This window comes from Penicillium argentinense (genome assembly GCF_028826775.1).
Source record: "Penicillium argentinense strain IBT 30761 chromosome Unknown utg000004l_segment0_segment0, whole genome shotgun sequence".
NCBI classification, from domain to species: domain Eukaryota; kingdom Fungi; phylum Ascomycota; class Eurotiomycetes; order Eurotiales; family Aspergillaceae; genus Penicillium; species Penicillium argentinense.
The window spans coordinates 2,786,627-2,805,544 of NW_026622663.1; the positions used below are offsets into that span (position 1 = coordinate 2,786,627).

The window sequence follows — 18,918 nt, forward strand, 5'->3', positions numbered from 1 at the left end:
CCTCACAGATTGTTTTGCTTCATAGTGAAATTGCTACGATAACCTTTCGATCATAAAACGACTTTGTGCGATTTACGCGAGAGGGCTGTCCTTTATCATTCTGGCGAGCATTGCCGTTAGAAGAGCGAGGGCAGTTGTGACGGAAAGTGGATATCTGAGCGAAATATGGGGGAACGTGGTGAAAGTATTCATGGAAACAGTATTTCCAGTAACTTACAGGAACTAATTCCTCGTGGATTTATCTTTCATTACGATTCCACCCTCGAAATGGAGATAAGCCAAGTGTACATCAGTGTGTTTCGAAATAGGGTTCGGGAAATCCTTTCTGTGAGTACAGTGGTGAAACTGATTTCGATCTACCCTGTAGAGCACGGATTGCTTGATGGAGCGGAACATGCTTTGCGGATGAAAGCTACAGGCGAGCGCCTCTCGATACCCCTTTCCTCCCCGCCAGAGCTTATAATGTCGCCACGCGGCGTTTATGGATGCCTCATTCTCGGGACGTAGACCGACATAAGTCAGCTCTGTAAAGCCTGGGGCCCCGCAATTGAGCCACTCAGGAGATCATATCGTACCGAATATGGCCTGATTGCGACACGAAGGACATCTCCCGGCAAAGGGAGATCCCGTTCCCCCACACTGCTTCCTAGGCCGAACCCATGCCGTGTTCATACCATGTGAGGAACACGAAATGAAGAAAATCGTAAAAGCGAGGACTCGGGACGGAATTGTAAGCGCCAAAGCTAGTCGTGCGGCGGTTGCGACTGCCTTCCCCAGACGGGCGACTTGCTGAGGTTGGCTGTTCGGGAGAACTCCGGCTATTTTCAACTCTGCACCTCCGCATTCTCCCCGCCTTCGAGCTCGCCTCGTTTCGGGGCAGTGTGGCTCCAGTTGCACTTTCAGAGGCAACTACTAGTAGTGGGTAGCTCGGAGAGGGACAATTCGACGTTGAAATATGGCCCTCGTCACCACCCGAACCCAGCTTCATCTTCTTCCCTATTGTGACTGATTCACAATGGTTGCTCCGACACAGCTCCAGACCTTTGCGACCAAGCCGCGCGTCTTCATCCTCAGTGACATTTCCAATGAACCTGATGATGCCGAGTCGTTGGTGCGCTATCTGCTTTACTCCAACCAATTTCGGACGGAAGGACTAGTCGCGTGTACCTCGACATGGATGAAGAACAAGGTCTGCCCGCAGGATATGCACAAGGTTGTCGATGGCTATGAAAAGGTTGTCGACAACCTGAATGCCCACGCTCATCCCAATGACCCTTACCCGACGGCACAATACCTGAGATCGCTAATTAAGAAGGGTGCAGAGGTAGGTCAACAATGCCAACACATGTGAAGAAACGCTTTCTAACTTACATTCGCAGACATACGGTATGACGGCAGTAGGCGATGATATTCCCCTGAGTGAAGGCGGCCAGCTACTCCTCGAGCGCATCGAAGCACCCTCCGAGGATCCCCTCTGGGTTCTTTGCTGGGGTGGAACCAATGTCCTCGCCTCCGTTCTCCTCAAGATCCGGAGGACCCACTCCACCGCCAGCGCCGCGAAACTGTTTTGCAAACTGCGCGTATACACCATTTCCGACCAGGACGACACAGGCACCTGGATCCGACACAACTACCCCGACATCTTTTATATCTGCTCCGTCCACGGCTGGAACCAATACGGCATGGCTGCATGGTGCGGCATCTCCGGCGACGGCTGGTACGGCTTCGATCAAGGCGGGCCTGACCCATCCAAGATAAGCAAAGAGTGGATCAAGGAGAATATCCAGATCGGCCCGCTCGGTTCGACCTATCCGGACTACATGTTTATTCCAGAGGGCGACACCCCGACTTTCCTATACATAATCCAGAATGGTCTGGGTGTGCCCCATCGTCCGGAGTACGGCTCCTGGGGTGGACGATATATCCCCACCAACATCAGTAACAAGGGAGTCTCAAATGGCCATTTTAGCGATACCGTGGACGAAGTCATTGGACTTGATGGTCGGAAGCACAAGTCCAACCACGCGACTATTTGGCGCTGGCGTGATGCGTTCCAGACCGACTTTGCGGCGCGCATGCAATGGTCCCTTTCGTCGGACCGGAGCAAAGCAAACCACCATCCTGTTGTCGATATTAATGGGGACAGGGGCTTGGAGCCGCTTCACTTTGAATTGGAGGCTGGCGCCACTTTCCAGTTAGAGGCTTCTGCATCTTACGACCCCGATCCCAACGACAAACTCACATTCAAGTGGTACCAATACAAAGACCCCAGCGCGACGCAATGGTCTGTTCACCATGAAGTCGGCTCATTGGAGATCAAGTCCCTCAATGAGAGCAGCAGCAAAGTCGAGGTTAAGATCCCTCCTCCGGAGAAATGCTGCGTGGAGCTCATCAGCCGAGCGGCAATTCCCAAGGGCCAAGTGCTGCACCTGATTCTTGAGGTGAAGGATAATGGGTCCCCCGCCCTGACCAGCTACCGCCGAGTCATTATCCAAACAACAAACGAAAAGTTGCTAGGCGGTGGTGGTGGCGCTGAGGCTATCGGAGACACCCTGCGAGAAGTGCTATAATAGATTGAATTTGATTATAAAATGTCCGGTTTTTGGAGATATGGATGTGACGTTATTCATTTAAAGTTCAGAATTGTTTTACACTATACTTCGGCCATCTTTTTGCTCCAGAGCTTAGGCGACGAGCCACTATTGCTACTCCAGCTTCCACTGTGAGTTGGATGCAGGGACAAAGGGTGCATTCCCTTGTGCTTCACCCGAGAGTCCGATCTCACGGTCTCGTGACTAGTCGATGAGGCAGCCGGTGTGACCTCCGGCTGCTCATTGTGGTGCTGGCGCGCGAATGCTTCATCCACCTCTTCAAGAGAATATCCCTTCGTCTCGGGGTAACAGAAGAAGACAATGAACATAGCAGCCCAGTTGAAGACCACAAATACATAGAAGTACTTGGAGCCCAAATCAGTGAGCGCGATCGGTGAGCACTGCGCAAAGATCAAATTCAAGCTCCAATTTGTTGCAGTCGCTACTGATGATCCGCGGGCTCGGATGGCGGTTGGGAAGATCTCAGATTGATAGATCCAAGAAATGAGGCCGAGGGATGTGAAGCAGAATGAGAAGACAAAGAACATGGCGATGGCCGCTCGAAGGGCGTCCTGGTTGGCGTAGGGATCGCTAAAGTCCAACTTTCGAGCGAGTGTCGCTTCCACGCACATCGCTGCACCCATGCCAAATAACGATGGGATCAGGAGTTTTCGTCTGCCGACTTTGTCAATAAAGCCCATGAAAACTGTGTTCCACAACTGCGCCAGCGCACCCCAGACACCAATTATCATAAGCGCCGTCGATGTCGAAAGCTCAAGCGACTTGTAGAGACGAGGTCCATAGTTCTGGATGACATTGGTTCCCGAGAGCTGGGTGAAGGCCTGCAGACCGCACGCGAGCAGAATCCGACAGCGCCATTGCTTGGATAGGAGAAGCTGGCGCCAAGACCGAATAACGGACTGTTTTTCCTGCGCCACGCTCTCGTAGATCTGAGTGAGCTCGTGCTCGACAAGCTGGCTGTTGGTTGCATCGCGGTTGAGATGTAAACGAGCCAATACCGAGCGGCCGGCACCCTCCTTACCGACCTCGATGAGCCAGCGAGGCGATTCGGGTAGAAACCACACGCCGCATGTGAGAATCAGGGCCGGCGCCGTTTGCAAAGATAGCGGGAGTCGCCAGGAAAAGTCGCCCGTGTGCAATGAGCACCCGTATCCGACCCACTGGGCCACCATGATTCCTAGTCCGATCATCCACTGCTGCATACTCGCGAGCAAGCCCCGAATCTGTGGCGGAGCTATCTCACTGCAGTAGACGGGGACGGTGGCTGACATGAGACCGATGGCGAAACCGGAGATGAATCGGCCAGCGATTAGCATCGCGATGGTGACAGCGCCTCCCTGGAGAGCTGCACCGAGGGTAGCTAGGAGTCCACCGGTGAAGATGACCATTCTGCGGCCCCAGGAGTCGGAGATGTAGGGGGCGAGTACCGACCCCAGAATTGCACCTCCTGATGGGCATGTTAGATATTGCACTGTTCTTGCAAGAGCTACAGACGACATACCGGTGTATGAAGAGATGATACCACCACTGGTGGCATCCGATAGGTACGGGGACCCGAATCGATCCAAGAATGCATCCTGCTCGATACTGGAGGAGATCACGCCAGAATCATAGCCGAACAAGAACGAACCCAGAGCGGCGAATGCACAGTAGAGAGTGACGAGGACGAAAGCCATTATTCATATCAACGCAGCTGCATCGCCGAAAGCAGAGAAAAACAGCAAAACAAGGGCGAGTTCAATGATTCACGATGAAGATGAAGAATTGCCCGGAACCCGACAAAATGAGCTGCGGAGCGTCAGAACCATATAAGGCTGGCAATTATTGACAAGCGCGTCGATAGAATGCGCCGATCCTGAGTCCTGAGCCTGGGGAAGAAAGTGGGACGTGCCGAAGGGGTAAGCGATCACGAAACTTGCGAGAATGCCTTCACGGCCATGCGGGATGTGAGGGACCCGCGCCGAGCTGGGCAGTGATGGGCCCCTGCAGGAAATTGGCAGGTTACAAGACTGATAGGCGAGGGGAAATCAGGGCGGCCCTGCTGCAGATGAGCTTAATCGCTCCCCTCACAGACCCTACCTAGTTTGGTCGCTTCTCGGGGCCGATGGGGCCCAAAACTATTACCTGACGGATCAGCCTTGAGTTACTGTCAGCTTTCTTCCTCACACGTCTACAAGGCAAATGTGATTCGTAGGCCCTTGGCAAAGCCATCGAAACGCATCAATGGTGACCCCAAGGGCCAGCTATGTGGTTTCAAGACCGGGGTGCATTCCTAGTCGCGTCACAGGGCGGATATGCTGGAATCAGGTTCCTGGGTTCATGGCAAATCCCTTAATGACGGCGAGTCGCGAGTGCCTGATGCGATGCAGGTCGCACACTGCGCTGCCAGGAGCTCTTTCGACACCTTGATGCGTTGATTGTTATGTACATTAGTGTTACCGATTCACGGAGAGACGCATCCAAGTGGGTTCGGGCGCAGGGCGTTTGGCCCCCAGTCATCAGCTGCTAGCGCCATGGCGGATCTGCACCAGCTGGAGAGATGGTCAGAGGCGTTGACTGAAGAGGAATATGTAAGATGGGGCCCGGTGTTTGGGATGAAATGCAACGGTTGATAATTCTAACGTTATTTAATCTATAGGTCGGGGAGCACCTTCTCGTCTGGTGGTTCTATGCTCCAACTCTCCACCCTCCGCGGAAGTATATATCCCACTCGAATCCTTCGTCTCATTCGAGTTCGGAACTGGACTGCCTCAAACACTAGATGACACTCTTCATTCATACACATTGAAAATCCAAGTACGCCATAACTAATAAAGTCAAAGGACCTAGTTAACTACTAATATCATGAGCACTTGAGGTACTGCTGTGGCGTTCGCCTGGAGACAAGCAGGACTTCTCCAGAAATCAAACCCCAACTGTGCGCCAATCATCGCGACGATCCTGTTCCTATTAATAATAGTGAGACGGCATTCGGCGAATGAGTCCAATTCGCCGATGCATGATGTCAGGCGCAGGGCAACGGGTGACCGTTGGGATTGCAACGCAGCCCGGGGTATAGTCCGAGGCTTGGTCCGCTGGCAGCTCGACTACCTCTCAGAGACGAGCACAAAATTGCTAAAATGGCCTAGACTGAAGATCAATCGGCAGATCGCCTCGTCAGCTCCTCGGCATTGCTAGCACGATGCGCCGAACTGGCTTCCACCGATTCGCGCCGAGTCGAGAATCGGTCCCTGAGTGGAGACCGAGGCGGGAAAATTCTACATCGGACTTGATGCCGAGGCGATCGAAAAATGCCGCAGAAGCAGCGGACTCCGCAGGTCGGGCTCGCGCACAACGAACGTCCGACGCTCGTATTCTCACTGGCTGTGGGCGTCACAGGGCGTACGTTGAATCGGGCGTTAGCGTAGGGAGGTTGTACCTTTGGGGTTCCTGCTGTGTTCTAGAAAGTTGCCAGTTACACCTGCCCAGCACCGGTTGTGGTAATCATCCCCCACCGCTTTCGGCCGCCATCATTTCATCATCGAACCGAAAAAAGGGCCCGTGAGCTGTCGCGGATCTGACTCCTTCATTCGTCCCGATTTTCTTCCTTCAATGTTCCCGCAAGGAGGGCGATCGATGAACTTGACTATCAGATCGCCCGCCAAGCCCGTTCTCCTTACATGAATTACGCGCCCGCTCGCTCACCATGGCCTCCACGGGATACGGCGAGGATGATGATCCCGCCCTGAACGACTACGCCAACGATGACGACCCCTCTCAGATGTCCACACAGGATGCCTCCCCCGCAGATCCCAAGCTGGCCCAGTCCTTGCCGATGCAAAAGCGCCGGCGAGTAGGGCGGGCGTGCGATGAGTGTCGTCGAAAGAAGATCAAGTGCGACGGCAAACAGCCCTGTACACACTGTACCGTCTACAGTTACGGTGCGTAGGATCCACCCAGTGCGCATTCAAAATCGCACATATCTGAGCTTCAGAGTTTTAACATTTCCCCCTCCTCCTTAGAGTGCACATATGACCAGCCCTCCAACCGTCGTCGAAACCCCGCTCCGCAGTATGTCGAAGCTCTCGAAGCCCGCATGCACAAGGCCGAGGCCCTGCTCCGAAGTATACTCCCCGACATAAATCTCAACGACCCTCAACTCGACATCCCGGCGACAGAGCAGCGACTGTTGGCGGCCCAGAAAGAGAAGCAGGCGGCTGGGCTTGCGCCCAAGCCATCCGCGGGGTCAACAGCACCCCCAGCCGAGACCGGCCCAGAAGGAGGAGAGGAATCGCTGCTAGAGACGATGGTAGATAACTCAGGTTGCCTCGACCGCGACGATCAAGGACACTGGGATTATCATGGGCACACCTCGGGCATTATCTTCGTTCGCCGTCTCCGCAAACAACTCGGTGCGGCAGATGTGCCTATCAACCGACCGCGCGGGATGACGCAGATGCTCGAAAGCCCCAAGTCCGTATCGGAATCGCCCCAGGATGCTTCGTTGACCCCCACGCACGATCTGCCGCCGCGAGCGGTTGCCCGCCGCCTGTGTCACAATGCGATCGATCATGCATGCTCGTTGATGCGTTTTGTGCATGAACCGTCCTTTTTCGCCGATCTCGAGCGCATCTACGACGTGGCCCCGGAGCAATACACCAATGAGGAAAACTCATTTGTCCCACTCTTGTATATCGTGATGGCTGTTGGGTGCTTGTTCTCCGATGATGGGGCTGGCACTTTGGACCTTGCTGGATATGAGGGGGCCATTGGTCAAGGGTATGAAACTGTCCTGTTTTTCCTCGTAATGGCCGCAGATCAGCTGATGATAGTCTAGTTTCCAATTCTTCAAGGCAGGCCGACAGTTGCTGGAGGTGACTGATTGTCGCGATTTGACATCGCTCCAGGCCATCTGCTTCATGATCCTCTTCCTCCAGTCCTCAGCCAAGCTGAGCACTTGCTATTCCTACGTCGGAATTGCTCTCCGATCAGCACTTCGATTGGGCTTGCACCGGTCGGTAGCAGCCGATTTCAACCCGATCGAAAAGGAGTTGCGCAAGCGCATCTTCTGGGTGGTTCGCAAGATGGATGTCTACGTCAGCACGCTCCTGGGTCTTCCCCAAATGCTGAGCGACGACGACATCGATCAGGAGTATCCGATGGAAGTGGATGGCGATTTCATCACTTCGCAAGGTATCACGCAGATGCCTTCAGACTACACCCCGCTCATGGCTGGATGTAACGCGCACACTCGTCTGTGCAATGTAATCTTGAAGGTCGTGAAATATATCTACCCTGTGAAGAATGCTCGCCATCGCTCGAAATCCGATCAGCGGTATATGGTCAGCCACTCGAAGATTCGTGAAATCGAGCGCGATCTGCAAACGTGGATGGAGGAATTGCCGCCAGCTTTGAGGCCGGGCACTGAGGTGTCCCCACAATTGGAACGGTCAGTCTCTCTTCCCTTCGAATGGATACAATATAGCGGTAGGACTAACAGTCTTTTAGAATCCGCCAACTCCTGCGTATTAGCTATGCGCACGTGCAAATGGTAATGTACCGTCCATTCCTACACTACGTATCGGGTGGTTCACAAGCCCGAGGCGTGGACAAGCGCTCCTATGCTTGTGCAGCAGCCTGTGTCAGTGTGTCTCGAAACATTGTTCACATTACGACCGGAATGCATAAGAGGGCTCTGCTCAATGGATCCTTCTGGTTCACCATGTATACCACCTACTTTGCCATTCTGTCTTTGATATTCTTTGTTGTCGAGAACCCCGACTCGCCTACAGCCAAGGATGGTGTCCTCAAGGATGCCATGGAGGGCAAGAATACTCTGGCTGGCTTAGCCAAGAAGAGCATGGCGGCCGATCGGTGCTCTCAGAGCCTGAACGTATGTACTCAATTCTCGCATATGACAAGAATGACCAGCTAATTTTCCGCCAGTGTCTCTTCAAAACCCTGCCGGAGATGTTGAAGAACCGTCAGAGCACAAAGACCCCGGTCAATCTGAAGCGACCGGCACCTTCTAATGTGTCTGCTGAGCCCGAATTTGGTCAGAACCAGCAGGAGCAAATGACCATACCCCACCGCTCGAGCACATTCCCAACCCAGATGATATCTCAGCCGAAGCTCGACCCTTCAAGCCGTCGACAGAAGAGTATGGACACTACACAGTTCAGCAATCTGCCCAGCGACAATGGCACGCAGTCATCTTGGATGGCAAACACGCCAGAGCTGTTGACGGAGACTATGTCTACACCGGAGCCGAGCTCCGCGACAACCATGAATCCTTCCTTTTCCGCCCAAGATTCTGGTCTGGCATGGGCTCAGCAATTTAGCAACCCGGAAAACCTCCCCGATCTTATGCCGATGATGTTCCCGTCCGATGATCCATTTGCTTATCCCACACAACCCATGTCTACCCTAGAGGACGACCACTTCCGGCATGATCAATCAGGCATGTCACAGACACCTTTCCCCTTCGAGAAGCCTACAGGGATACCACCGAACACACCCAGCGATCCGAGCATGGCCTCCCCCGGCTTTGAGGCCTTCAACAACCTCTCTATGGGCCCTATGCACGGAGCCCCTGGTGGTGTCAAATCCTCGATACCTAGTCGCCTTCAGGCTAACAACAACAACCTCTCCATGAATTCTTCACGGATACACTCGCCCATATCGCAGGGTCAAACCCCCAGTGAAGCCCTCAGCAGCCCTGATCTGGTATCAATCCCCAATCAGAACTTCGTGTGGCAAGGATACAACTTCCAGCCTACAAATGTTGTCCCCGAACAGCAGCCGGCAATACCACAAGACACTTCAGCCCCGAATGGGCTACAAGATTTCAGCATGGGCTTGGATGAGAATACCATGGGCATGAATATGGACCTGGGTATTTCTTTCGATGATCTCTTCGGGAATAACGCTGGTCGTCCCGGAAATGCAAATTCCAGCGATGACTGGTCTCAGTGGATGAACACCGGCGTTTAGGTCGTTTGGGTCTTTTTGCTCTCATGATGATATGCACTTACGAAGGAAGTCAAAAAGAAAATAGCTATTCATACCTGGCTGGCGCTTGATTTTGGCAATGGTTTCCTGATTTTATTTTGATATCTGTGAAATACCAGTACAGAAGAGGCGAATTGGTCGCTGTAAATGAATTCAATGATAATATTTAAAGCCACTTCCGATTTATTCTTATGCCGTACATATAAGGCCCAGATTCCCCGATCCTCTTATCTCTTGGGCTACCATGATCGGTTTAGATCAGACCAATGCCAGAGACCCACTTGGAGCCTTCTTGTCCCGAGTGCGCCCACCAGAGCACTTCTCGTCGACACTCCGCAAGGACGACATGGGCCGGTCCTGCAACAATTCTACTGGGATTCGCTTACGATAATCCCCCGACAACAATTGCACCTGACGACAGGGGATCAAAGCCCGGTCTGCAGACCTTGCGAGCATTGCGCCGCGGTCGCATGGATCGCTATCTCCTCGATCTAGTGATACCTTTTGTTCATTATTTATTTATCTGCAGCATATCTTCGACGACCCTTCGAACCAATGGCGTCGATGCCGAAATTTTCCACCGTCATTTCGTGGCTGATCTACTCCGTCCCTATCTACATCTTCGTCCTCAACCCGTTGCTCCAGCAAGTCGTCCCGAAACCCGTGTCCTCCCTGTGGGATGCGAACTATGCATCTGACGACTGGGACGATTCAGCTCCGGGATTGAACCTCACCGACGACAGTTTCATTAGTCCCGAAGATGGGGTGCCACTGAACTGCGCGGGGGAGCCGGCTGGGTACAAGGTGCATCTGCTGTCGCGGACGCCACTCATCTTGTACATTGAGAATTTCCTTAGCGATGAGGAAGCGGACCATCTAGTTGATACTAGGTGAGTCGACTACACATCTTAAACTACACAGCCTACGTTTGGCGAAGGTAGGCTAACGACTGGCCTGGCACCAGCCTGAACAAGTACACCCCTTCCATTGTCTACGACGGCTTCACCGAACGAGTCGATCCAAACAAACGCCTCTCCGACCGAGCCCTCCTCGACCGCGACGACACCGTCCGCTGCCTCGAAGACCGCGCCCGCGCATTCCAGGGCTGGCGCCCACACCTGTACATCGAGCGCATGTGGGCGCAGCGCTACAATGCGTCCGGCCACTACCGACACCACTACGACTGGACCGGGTCCCTCGCGCGCGGCGGCGATCGCCTCAGCACATTCATGGTATATCTGGCCGCAGACTGCGAGGGTGGCGGGACGAATTTCCCTCGTCTGCAAATGCCGGCTGGGAAACAGTGGTGCCGATTTTTGGAATGCGAGGACGAGCAGTCCGAGGCCGAAGGGGGAGCGGGCGAAGGGTGGGATCGGGCGACGTCAAAGAAGGACGGGATTACGTTCAAGCCGATCAAGGGGAATGCCGTTTTCTGGGAGAATCTCCGGCCTGATGGGACCGGGTATACCGAGACCTGGCACGCCGCGTACCCGGTCACGTCTGGGACCAAGGTTGGGCTGAATATTTGGAGTTGGTATCAGCCGCCGAAGAGGAGGAGATGAGACGAGAGTCGATGATGTGATGGGATGCCTTGAATCGGTGGTATCGGCGGACTCAGCGGAGGAATTCTGGGCCTTGGGAGGGGAGGAGGGCTTGGGCCGAATTGGGGTTGGCGAACCCTTCCTTGTCTGGCTCGGGTCGATGGGCGATTGGGGTTACCCCGGCCAAGACATCTCCCCCCTTCCTTTCGAGGCGAAGATTCAGCCTGAAGTCCCAAGGCTGGAGAACTGCAGGTCAGGAATGCTTGGAACGCTCGGTGTTACCGTGGGCGCCTGTACAGAGTACATGTGTGCGACCACCACTGACTCCTCCATATGGTCGACACGTCCGGTCGCAAAAATAGAACCCCTTAGAGCAGAATAGAATCTTGTACACTTTCGACTGCGGTGCTATACGTGGAAAATACAGAGTAAATCGAAGGGTTGCAAACGTGGGCTGTTTGGCTTACCCCTAAACGACCCCGTCGCCCGAACACACCAACCAACGCGAGCAAGCACGCTCGCCAGGGGGGTGCCCCCGTCGGAAATTCAGGCAACCGCATAACGGCGCAGACCCCTCAACCTCCCAAGGGGCCTCAGACATTCAGAGATGGTCATCCGTAGGATCTCCGGGAAGTACATGCGCACACCAAGCGCCAAGGGGGACGTCTTGGGAGTCGGAGCGGGAATTGGCAAAGAGGAAAGCCTTGGCTGCCAAGAAGCATGCCATGGCTAAGGATCATCTTGGCATTGGCCCTTGGCCCCAACGCCACTGTGTTCCCATTGCCAGCATCGTTCCACTTTGCGGGTGGACGAATGGTGACTGTTCTTTGATCCGAGGCCGGAACGTACGGGCTTTTGTGACCAGGCGTCGGCGTACCGTGCAGGGTTGGGAGGGCTAGTACGGAAATTACGCATGCTGGAGCAGGTCTGGGTAGGCGCTTGGCCAGATTGGGGGGAGTCGACAGCCACTGTCACAGAATCACAGATACAAAATACTTCAAGTAGTAGCTGGCATATTGCTAGCCCTAGGATACATACAAACTCTGTAGCATATGAGGGTATGTTAGTGCCAATGAGGTATGTCAATGCCCTACCCCAAGGTCAGGTAGAATACTCGGTGCAACGATGGTCGGAGGAATGCACAGCCCCTCGTTTCTGGGAGGCCTCGCACGGCCAGCCAGTCACGGTCGCGCAGGCAGCGCCATCCGGGCCCAGCAGAGGCCGGCCCCGCAGACGAGTCTTGGCCCGGTCTTGTCGTCTTGTCGTCTTGGTCACGCCTCCGCCCGGCCCAGCAAAGCGGCTTTTTCTGGGCAAAGGCTCGGCTCTTTATTTCCTCCCTTGTGAATCCCCCGTGCGGAGGCCCCCCCAGTTTCTCTTCTCTTCATCTCCTCCCACTTTTCCTTTTCCTTTGCCTTCCCATCCTCACCCCTCCTCGGATTCTTTTTTGGCGAATACAAGAATCTCACAGATCTGAGTGGCTTTGATTCTGTACGACTTGGGGGATTCCGACTTACATCTGATTTTCTACCTTTCCAAAAGGAAGATCGTGCCTGGGCATCCCGCCAACACAACAAGATCCATTTCTTGGCATCATGTCGGAAAACGGCATCCCTTCAACTACAACCCCCCAGGCGGCGCCGGCGCCGGCGCCCGTCGCTAACGACTCTGCTGCCCACGCTGTCACGGCCACCCCGACCGCCTCGGTGACTGCGACCGCCGCCGCCGCGACCGCTGCCGTCAACAACTCACTCAATGGCGCCGGCGACCAACTACCTTGCCAGTGGGTGGGATGCAGCGAGAAATGCCCTACTGCCGAGGCGCTCTATGTAAGTGATCCCGTTAAAACGAACAAATCGCGCTTGATCGCGCCAATTTGCGCAGAAACTTATCGGCTAACCCCGCGATAGGAACACGTCTGCGAACGACATGTCGGTCGCAAGAGCACCAACAATCTCAACTTGACTTGCCAATGGGGAACTTGCAACACCACCACTGTCAAGCGCGACCACATCACCTCCCACATTCGAGTGCATGTGCCCCTCAAGCCCCATAAGTGCGATTTCTGTGGCAAGGCCTTCAAGCGCCCCCAGGATCTGAAGAAGCACGTCAAGACCCATGCCGACGACTCCGAGATTCGCTCTCCCGAGCCTGGCATGAAGCATCATCACGACATGATGTTCCCCCAGAACCCGAAAGGTACGCCCACTCAGTGGACTTGCGTTAATCAATGCATCGCTATTGATTGTGGCGATGGGTCGCCACACTCTTAAACACTCGCTAACCAACGTTATGTCCTTCAGGATATGCTGCTGCTGCTCCATATTTCGATAGCCCAATTCACGCCGTCTCTGGTCAAGGTTACGGGCATGGCGCTCCTCAGTACTACCAGGCAGCACACCCGCCGCCTCCTCCCGCTGCTCCCCACTCTTATGGTAACGTATACTACGCCCTGAGCCAAGGGCATGACGGCGCTCAGTCCTATGATCGTAAGAGGGGTACGACGCCTTGAACGAGTTCTTCGGCGACTTGAAACGACGCCAGTTCGATACGAGTTCCTACGCCGCTGTGGGCCAACGCCTACTTGGTCTGCAGCAACTGCAGCTTCCTATTCTCAATGGACCCGTTCCTGAATACCATCCCATGCCCGCCGCAGTTCCTGTGGCCGGCGGCAGTGGTGGTGGTTACAGCCCTGGCGGCGGCCATCCTCCTGGTTACCACCTGCCTCCCATGTCGAACGTGCGGACCAAGAGCGATCTCATCAACATCGATCAGTTCTTGGAGCAGATGCAAAACACCATTTACGAAAGTGATGAGAATGTCGCAGCTGCTGGCGTTGCTCAACCGGGGGCTCATTACGTGCATGGAGGAATGAGCTACCGGACAACGAACTCCCCGCCGACTCAGCTTCCCCCTAGCCATGTCACTGCGACCACATCGGCCCCGATAATGGCTGCTACCGCTCAATCTCCTTCGACTGGTACACCTGCTTTAACACCGCCGTCAAGTGCGCAGTCCTACACTTCGCAACGCTCCCCGATATCATTGCCTCAGAACCACCGTGTCTCTCCCCCTCATGAGAGCGGCGCGGGCATGTATCCCCGTCTCCCGTCGACTACCATGCCAGACAACATGACCGCGGGCTACCCGACCGCTTCCAGCGCGGCTCCCCCGTCCACGCTCAGCGGCGCCTTTGATGATGACCGCCGCCGGTACACCGGAGGCACCTTGCAGCGCGCCCGACCAGCCGAACGCCAATTGAGCGAGGATCGCATGGATACTGCGCAAGATACTAAGACCGAGGACGGCGACCGCACTCCTACCAAGAAGAGCCCCCAGTTTGCGGAGAGCTTGATCGATCCGGCTCTGTCCAGCGCCTCCCCAGACCCCGATCAGGAGGCTGCTCAACGGACGGCCCGTGCTGCTACCGAGGTTGCCGAGCGGGATGTCAATGTTGCGTGGGTGGAGAAGGTTCGCCTGCTCGAAAACCTTCGTCGGTTAGTGTCTGAGTTGTTGGAGGGCCACGTTGAGCCAGAGACTGCGGATAAGAATGGGTCAGGGTCTCCTGCTCTCAGCGCCATGGAGGGAGTCGAGACGGTCAGCACCCGGGCTTCCCCTGAGCAACAAAGCGAAGCTCCCAAGTCCGAGGGCGAAGTCGTCCTCTATCCTACACTACGTGGGCTGGACGAGGACGGAGACTCTAAGATGCCCGGTGACGAGGCGTAGTTTCTCTTGCTTTCAATCTAACGCCGTCACGACTCGTTTCCTTTTCAATTTGTTCCTGAGCAAGAGCCCAGGCTGTTTCTTTCCTTTACTGCCTTCTCGGTTTACTTGTTCCGTTCTATTACTTTCCTATGGAGTACATCTTTCTGTCACTTTCTCTACAAGCAGGATCTTCGTTTGAACTTGCCTCCGGAAACCGTTTCCACCTGTATGAATATTAGGCTGCGCTGTTTATTTACAGCAATGTTGTTTGCGTCAACGCTCCACTGGTTCCAACCTTAAGTCACCCAAGCTTCTGTAGAGTTGTAAGGTTACATAGATCGAACCTGATTTCGCCCGCACGGAATTGGTAACTTTGAGAGGAGATCGACATGTCAAACCCCGATGAGGGAACGCGACATTCCAGCGGGCAAGGCTAAACTGCATCCGGGCCCCTGTGACGCAAACGACCCGGGCATACCATATGGGCGAATTTGAGAGGAGGGGTGCTGGTATGTCGGAGATGCTTATCATGTGGTTGATTTAGTATGTATAGCGTGGTCTATATTGATTAAGCGTGATGGGCCTGATATGTGGCGAATTGCCTTTTTTTTTCCCTGTGCACTTCACAGTGGTTGAGCAAGATACTGAATGACCTTCACATCCATCCCCGATCCATCTACGATCGCTCCTAGGGGTCAGGTCTAGCGTAGGATGAGCACTGGGTCGATCTGCGTCTGCACTCGGAAACATCCTCAATCCCACGCTGAGCACGTAATGATCCCGTCATTGTAATACCACCTACCCACCGCTCATTTACTATGCCGACAATACCAGACAAACCGTATCATACACTCCCGTGACCGGGCTCCACCACTGTTTACGGTCAAACCGGGCGCACCTCATTTATTCTTCTTGTGCTGTCCTTTTTCATGATCGGCCTTTTTTCCTGGTTCTTCTGACTTCTCCCGACCTCTTGGCCTTTTTCTCACTTTCGCCTCGCCCCTTCGTGTACTCTTTGCTGTCCCTCAGTTGGTGCTCAGATTGCGGTGGCTGGGCCGTGCAAAAAGACACACGCTCCCCACGCGACAAGGCGGTCACCCCCCAAACAGACGCCATCGCGCGTGTCGATCGTAGTATCGATAGTCAACATCCAGCCACACCACTTCCCGACACACCTATTGCGCCAGGCATTCATCTTCTTTGTTTTGCGGGTTGTTTGTTTCTTCCTTTCGCCCTTCTGCTTCCCGCTTTCTTGTCCCGGTGGCAAATCCGTTAATTCGGGTCTGACGGTTCTCGGTTCTTTGGTTCTACCTCTCATCGTGCCTCCGAGACTGGGGCGAGCCACAGAAATCCGGATACCCTCAGGCTGTGTTGTGTTTTCCTTTTCGCCTCGTTGCCTCTTGCACTCCCGCGGTGACCTTGCACTGGAATTTCGATTTTTTCACCTCCCCCCGCGTTCCTCGTGACTGGCCGACATTCCTCGACCACCTCGGCCTGATTGCCCACATTTCGCGATTAAAAATCGAATTTTGCGCCCACCAGTCGCGCCGATCTGTTGACGCCTGCAAGTTTCGCCTTCAAAATGCCGCTGTCGAACCGCCGTCGCGCACGGCGCAAGGAAATTCAACTGCAGGAAACATCCGACGCGGAGGCTCCAGACTCGTCGCCTACTCGTCCCTCCGCAAAGAAGCGCAAGGTAAGTTTCTCACTGGCTGGTCCGAGACCAAATCTCTCTGTGCGCGCACAGGTCAGGGGATGAAGAGGATACTAAGACATGACTTCATCTAACAGGTTGAGCGCCGTACTCCCCAGCCCCGAACTGCCGTGAAGAATGAGTCCGGTGACGAAGCCGAAGACTCGCCCGGCGACCATGATCAGTCCCTGCACCAGGATGTGACTGACTTGGTGATTTCGTACTTGAATACACCTCCCCAGGAAATCCGTGTCTCGCGCGACCACTCGAATCAAAAGACCGAAAACAAACAAAGCATCGAGGCGTACGCCAAAATCGCTGGCCGCAACTGGACCTATTACGTCAAAACGCTGCATGTCAATATCGGTCGTGAACCGGACCGTGAGCAGAAGTCTGCTGAGCAGTCCAGCCCCGTCACCATCGCTGCTCGTGCGCTCCCCGATGTGCATGTCGACTTGGGCCCCAGCAAATTTGTTTCGCGCCTGCATGCCGAAATCTTTTATGATGGAGAGCAGGCACCCGCCTGGCATATCCGAGTCAACGGCCGCAACGGTGTCCGCCTCAATAATTCGATGCTGAAGCGCGGCGCCGATGCCATTCTCCGCTGTGGTGATATCATTGAAGTCGCCAACTGCCAGATGATGTTTGTCACTCCCGGTGACGACCCTAGCATCCACCCCAGTTTCATCGAACGCGCTCAGCGCATCGCCAGCGGCCACGAACCGGACCCTGCCTCCGTGGCCTGGGAAGCATCTCAGCACCATTCCGCTTCGCAAGCTACCGAACCCCTGCGACCTTCTTCGTCTGGTGGTCCTTCCCTGGTGCCCGCTCCGAATCTCCGCCAGCGCCAGGTCACTCCGCCACCTCGTTCGCCTGGAACCGACGGTCAGCGCACGACCAAGCAATCCCCTCTTTACAACCGGGGTATGATGATGGAGAGCACCGAGGAGATCGACTACAGCAGGGATGCCGCGAAGGATCTAAAGCCGCCGTACAGTTATGCCACACTTATTGCGCAGGCCATCTTCTCCAGCGAGGAGGAGAAGCTCACCTTGAACAGCATTTACAATTGGATCATGGACAAATATGCATTCTACCGACACTCCCAGAGTGGCTGGCAGAACTCGATTCGCCATAACCTGTCGTTGAACAAAGCATTCCAGAAGGTGCCTCGCAGAACCGATGAGCCAGGCAAGGGTATGAAGTGGCAGATTGCCGCTGAGCACCGTGAAGAGTACCGCAAGAAGCAGATGCGCAAAGGCGGCACCCAATCATCTGCTCCTTCGTCGCCTGCTACCAAGGAGCCTCCCTCTTCGGCTCGGGGTACTCATGTTTCTAACATTGATACGTCTTTCTCGGCTACCGCAAAGAAATCTCCCCCTGTCTCCTCGCCTGGTTTTAGCTCGTTCCCAGTGGCCCCTGTGGAGGCGTATACTCCGGAACGGGGCTCCCGGGCCGGCCGTGGTGTCGGCTCGGACCATCCCCTGAGACACATGAATCCGCGAGACTACGAGGAGCCATCGCCCCTGCCGGCACGCAATCATAGCCAAGTCAATGCCAGCCAGGCACAGAACAGCAGCAACAACCTGAGCCGCGCCTACGGACTTTCGGACCAGGCAGCCGGCTCTCCACCTGTCCTGTCGTCGTCCTACTATGATGATGGACCCTCTTCGATGATCACGCCTGCTCCACAGCGCCAGCAGCCCCGCCTGCCGCCCCCTAGCACGGCGCAGATCCCGTCCAAGTTCATGCCGATGAGCTCCCCGGCTCAATTCTGGAAATTCGCCGACATTGGTAGCACCCCCGCGCGCCCGGTCCCAGACATGAGTCCCCTGAAGGGTGAGCCTGATGACCGTATCATCGGTGGCTTCCCGAGTAGCAGTCCGCCTCCGCCCAACTTGGCTAGCCCCAGTAAACCCGGTACATCCAATGGCCTTGGCTCGAGCCGTACTTTGCCCCCCTTGCAGTCTGATGGTGATATGGGTGCGAATGGAGCACGAAAGGAAGATCGAATGGAGGAGGATGAAGAAGAGGATACCGGCGGCTTTGATCTTGCTCGGTAAGTGTGTTCGAAAGACCCCTTGTGACCTTCAACTTTCAATCATTAACTTCTTTCTAGTGGTTTCCAACCGATTGGTTCCTACCATCGACAGCTGAGCAATGCTGCCCGGGCTACTGCAACTTGATTTTGGTTATGTAAAACAGACTGCATTTGATTCACAACGATTTGCTCCGCATTCACCGGTGTTTTGGTGGTTCGTTCATGTTTATGGTTTACAATTGGTAGGACGTTTTATTCCGTGACGGAGCGATTAACGGAGTTTCGAGACTAGTCTTTTCACAGTGTTGCGTGTTTTCGGTGTTATACGTTTATGCTTCT

The 18,918-nt window shown here is 54.7% G+C and overlaps 6 protein-coding genes across 6 annotated transcripts; 5 read left to right on the forward strand and 1 right to left on the reverse strand.

Annotated features, from left to right (window-relative positions):
• Nucleotides 1-1,015: 1,015 nt before the first annotated feature.
• On the forward strand, nucleotides 1,016-2,570 carry N7532_003949 (uncharacterized protein; the record flags this gene model as incomplete). The annotated part of the gene is made up of 2 exons (XM_056616443.1): nucleotides 1,016-1,324; nucleotides 1,380-2,570. The coding sequence occupies 2 exons, from the start codon at nucleotides 1,016-1,018 to the stop codon at nucleotides 2,568-2,570; spliced, it is 1,500 nt and encodes a 499-aa protein (XP_056476800.1).
• An 83-nt stretch (nucleotides 2,571-2,653) lies between these two features.
• Nucleotides 2,654-4,288, reverse strand: N7532_003950 (sugar porter family MFS transporter; the record flags this gene model as incomplete). The annotated part of the gene is made up of 2 exons (XM_056616444.1): nucleotides 2,654-4,059; nucleotides 4,114-4,288. The coding sequence occupies 2 exons, from the start codon at nucleotides 4,286-4,288 to the stop codon at nucleotides 2,654-2,656; spliced, it is 1,581 nt and encodes a 526-aa protein (XP_056476801.1).
• A 2,009-nt stretch (nucleotides 4,289-6,297) lies between these two features.
• Nucleotides 6,298-9,584, forward strand: N7532_003951 (putative C6 transcription factor (Mut3); the record flags this gene model as incomplete). The annotated part of the gene is made up of 5 exons (XM_056616445.1): nucleotides 6,298-6,532; nucleotides 6,614-7,370; nucleotides 7,429-8,040; nucleotides 8,100-8,484; nucleotides 8,538-9,584. 5 exons carry the CDS (start codon nucleotides 6,298-6,300, stop codon nucleotides 9,582-9,584), a joined length of 3,036 nt encoding a protein of 1,011 aa, XP_056476802.1.
• A 573-nt stretch (nucleotides 9,585-10,157) lies between these two features.
• N7532_003952 (oxidoreductase, 2OG-Fe(II) oxygenase family) lies at nucleotides 10,158-11,164 on the forward strand (the record flags this gene model as incomplete). The annotated part of the gene is made up of 2 exons (XM_056616446.1): nucleotides 10,158-10,492; nucleotides 10,567-11,164. 2 exons carry the CDS (start codon nucleotides 10,158-10,160, stop codon nucleotides 11,162-11,164), a joined length of 933 nt encoding a protein of 310 aa, XP_056476803.1.
• Nucleotides 11,165-12,735: 1,571 nt separating this feature from the next.
• On the forward strand, nucleotides 12,736-14,866 carry pacC (putative C2H2 transcription factor PacC; the record flags this gene model as incomplete). Its single annotated transcript, XM_056616447.1, has 4 exons — nucleotides 12,736-12,969; nucleotides 13,051-13,339; nucleotides 13,444-13,580; nucleotides 13,637-14,866. The coding sequence occupies 4 exons, from the start codon at nucleotides 12,736-12,738 to the stop codon at nucleotides 14,864-14,866; spliced, it is 1,890 nt and encodes a 629-aa protein (XP_056476804.1).
• A 1,561-nt stretch (nucleotides 14,867-16,427) lies between these two features.
• N7532_003954 (putative forkhead transcription factor Fkh1/2) lies at nucleotides 16,428-18,724 on the forward strand (the record flags this gene model as incomplete). Its single annotated transcript, XM_056616448.1, has 3 exons — nucleotides 16,428-16,541; nucleotides 16,637-18,597; nucleotides 18,658-18,724. 3 exons carry the CDS (start codon nucleotides 16,428-16,430, stop codon nucleotides 18,722-18,724), a joined length of 2,142 nt encoding a protein of 713 aa, XP_056476805.1.
• Between the last annotated feature and the right edge of the window lie 194 nt (nucleotides 18,725-18,918).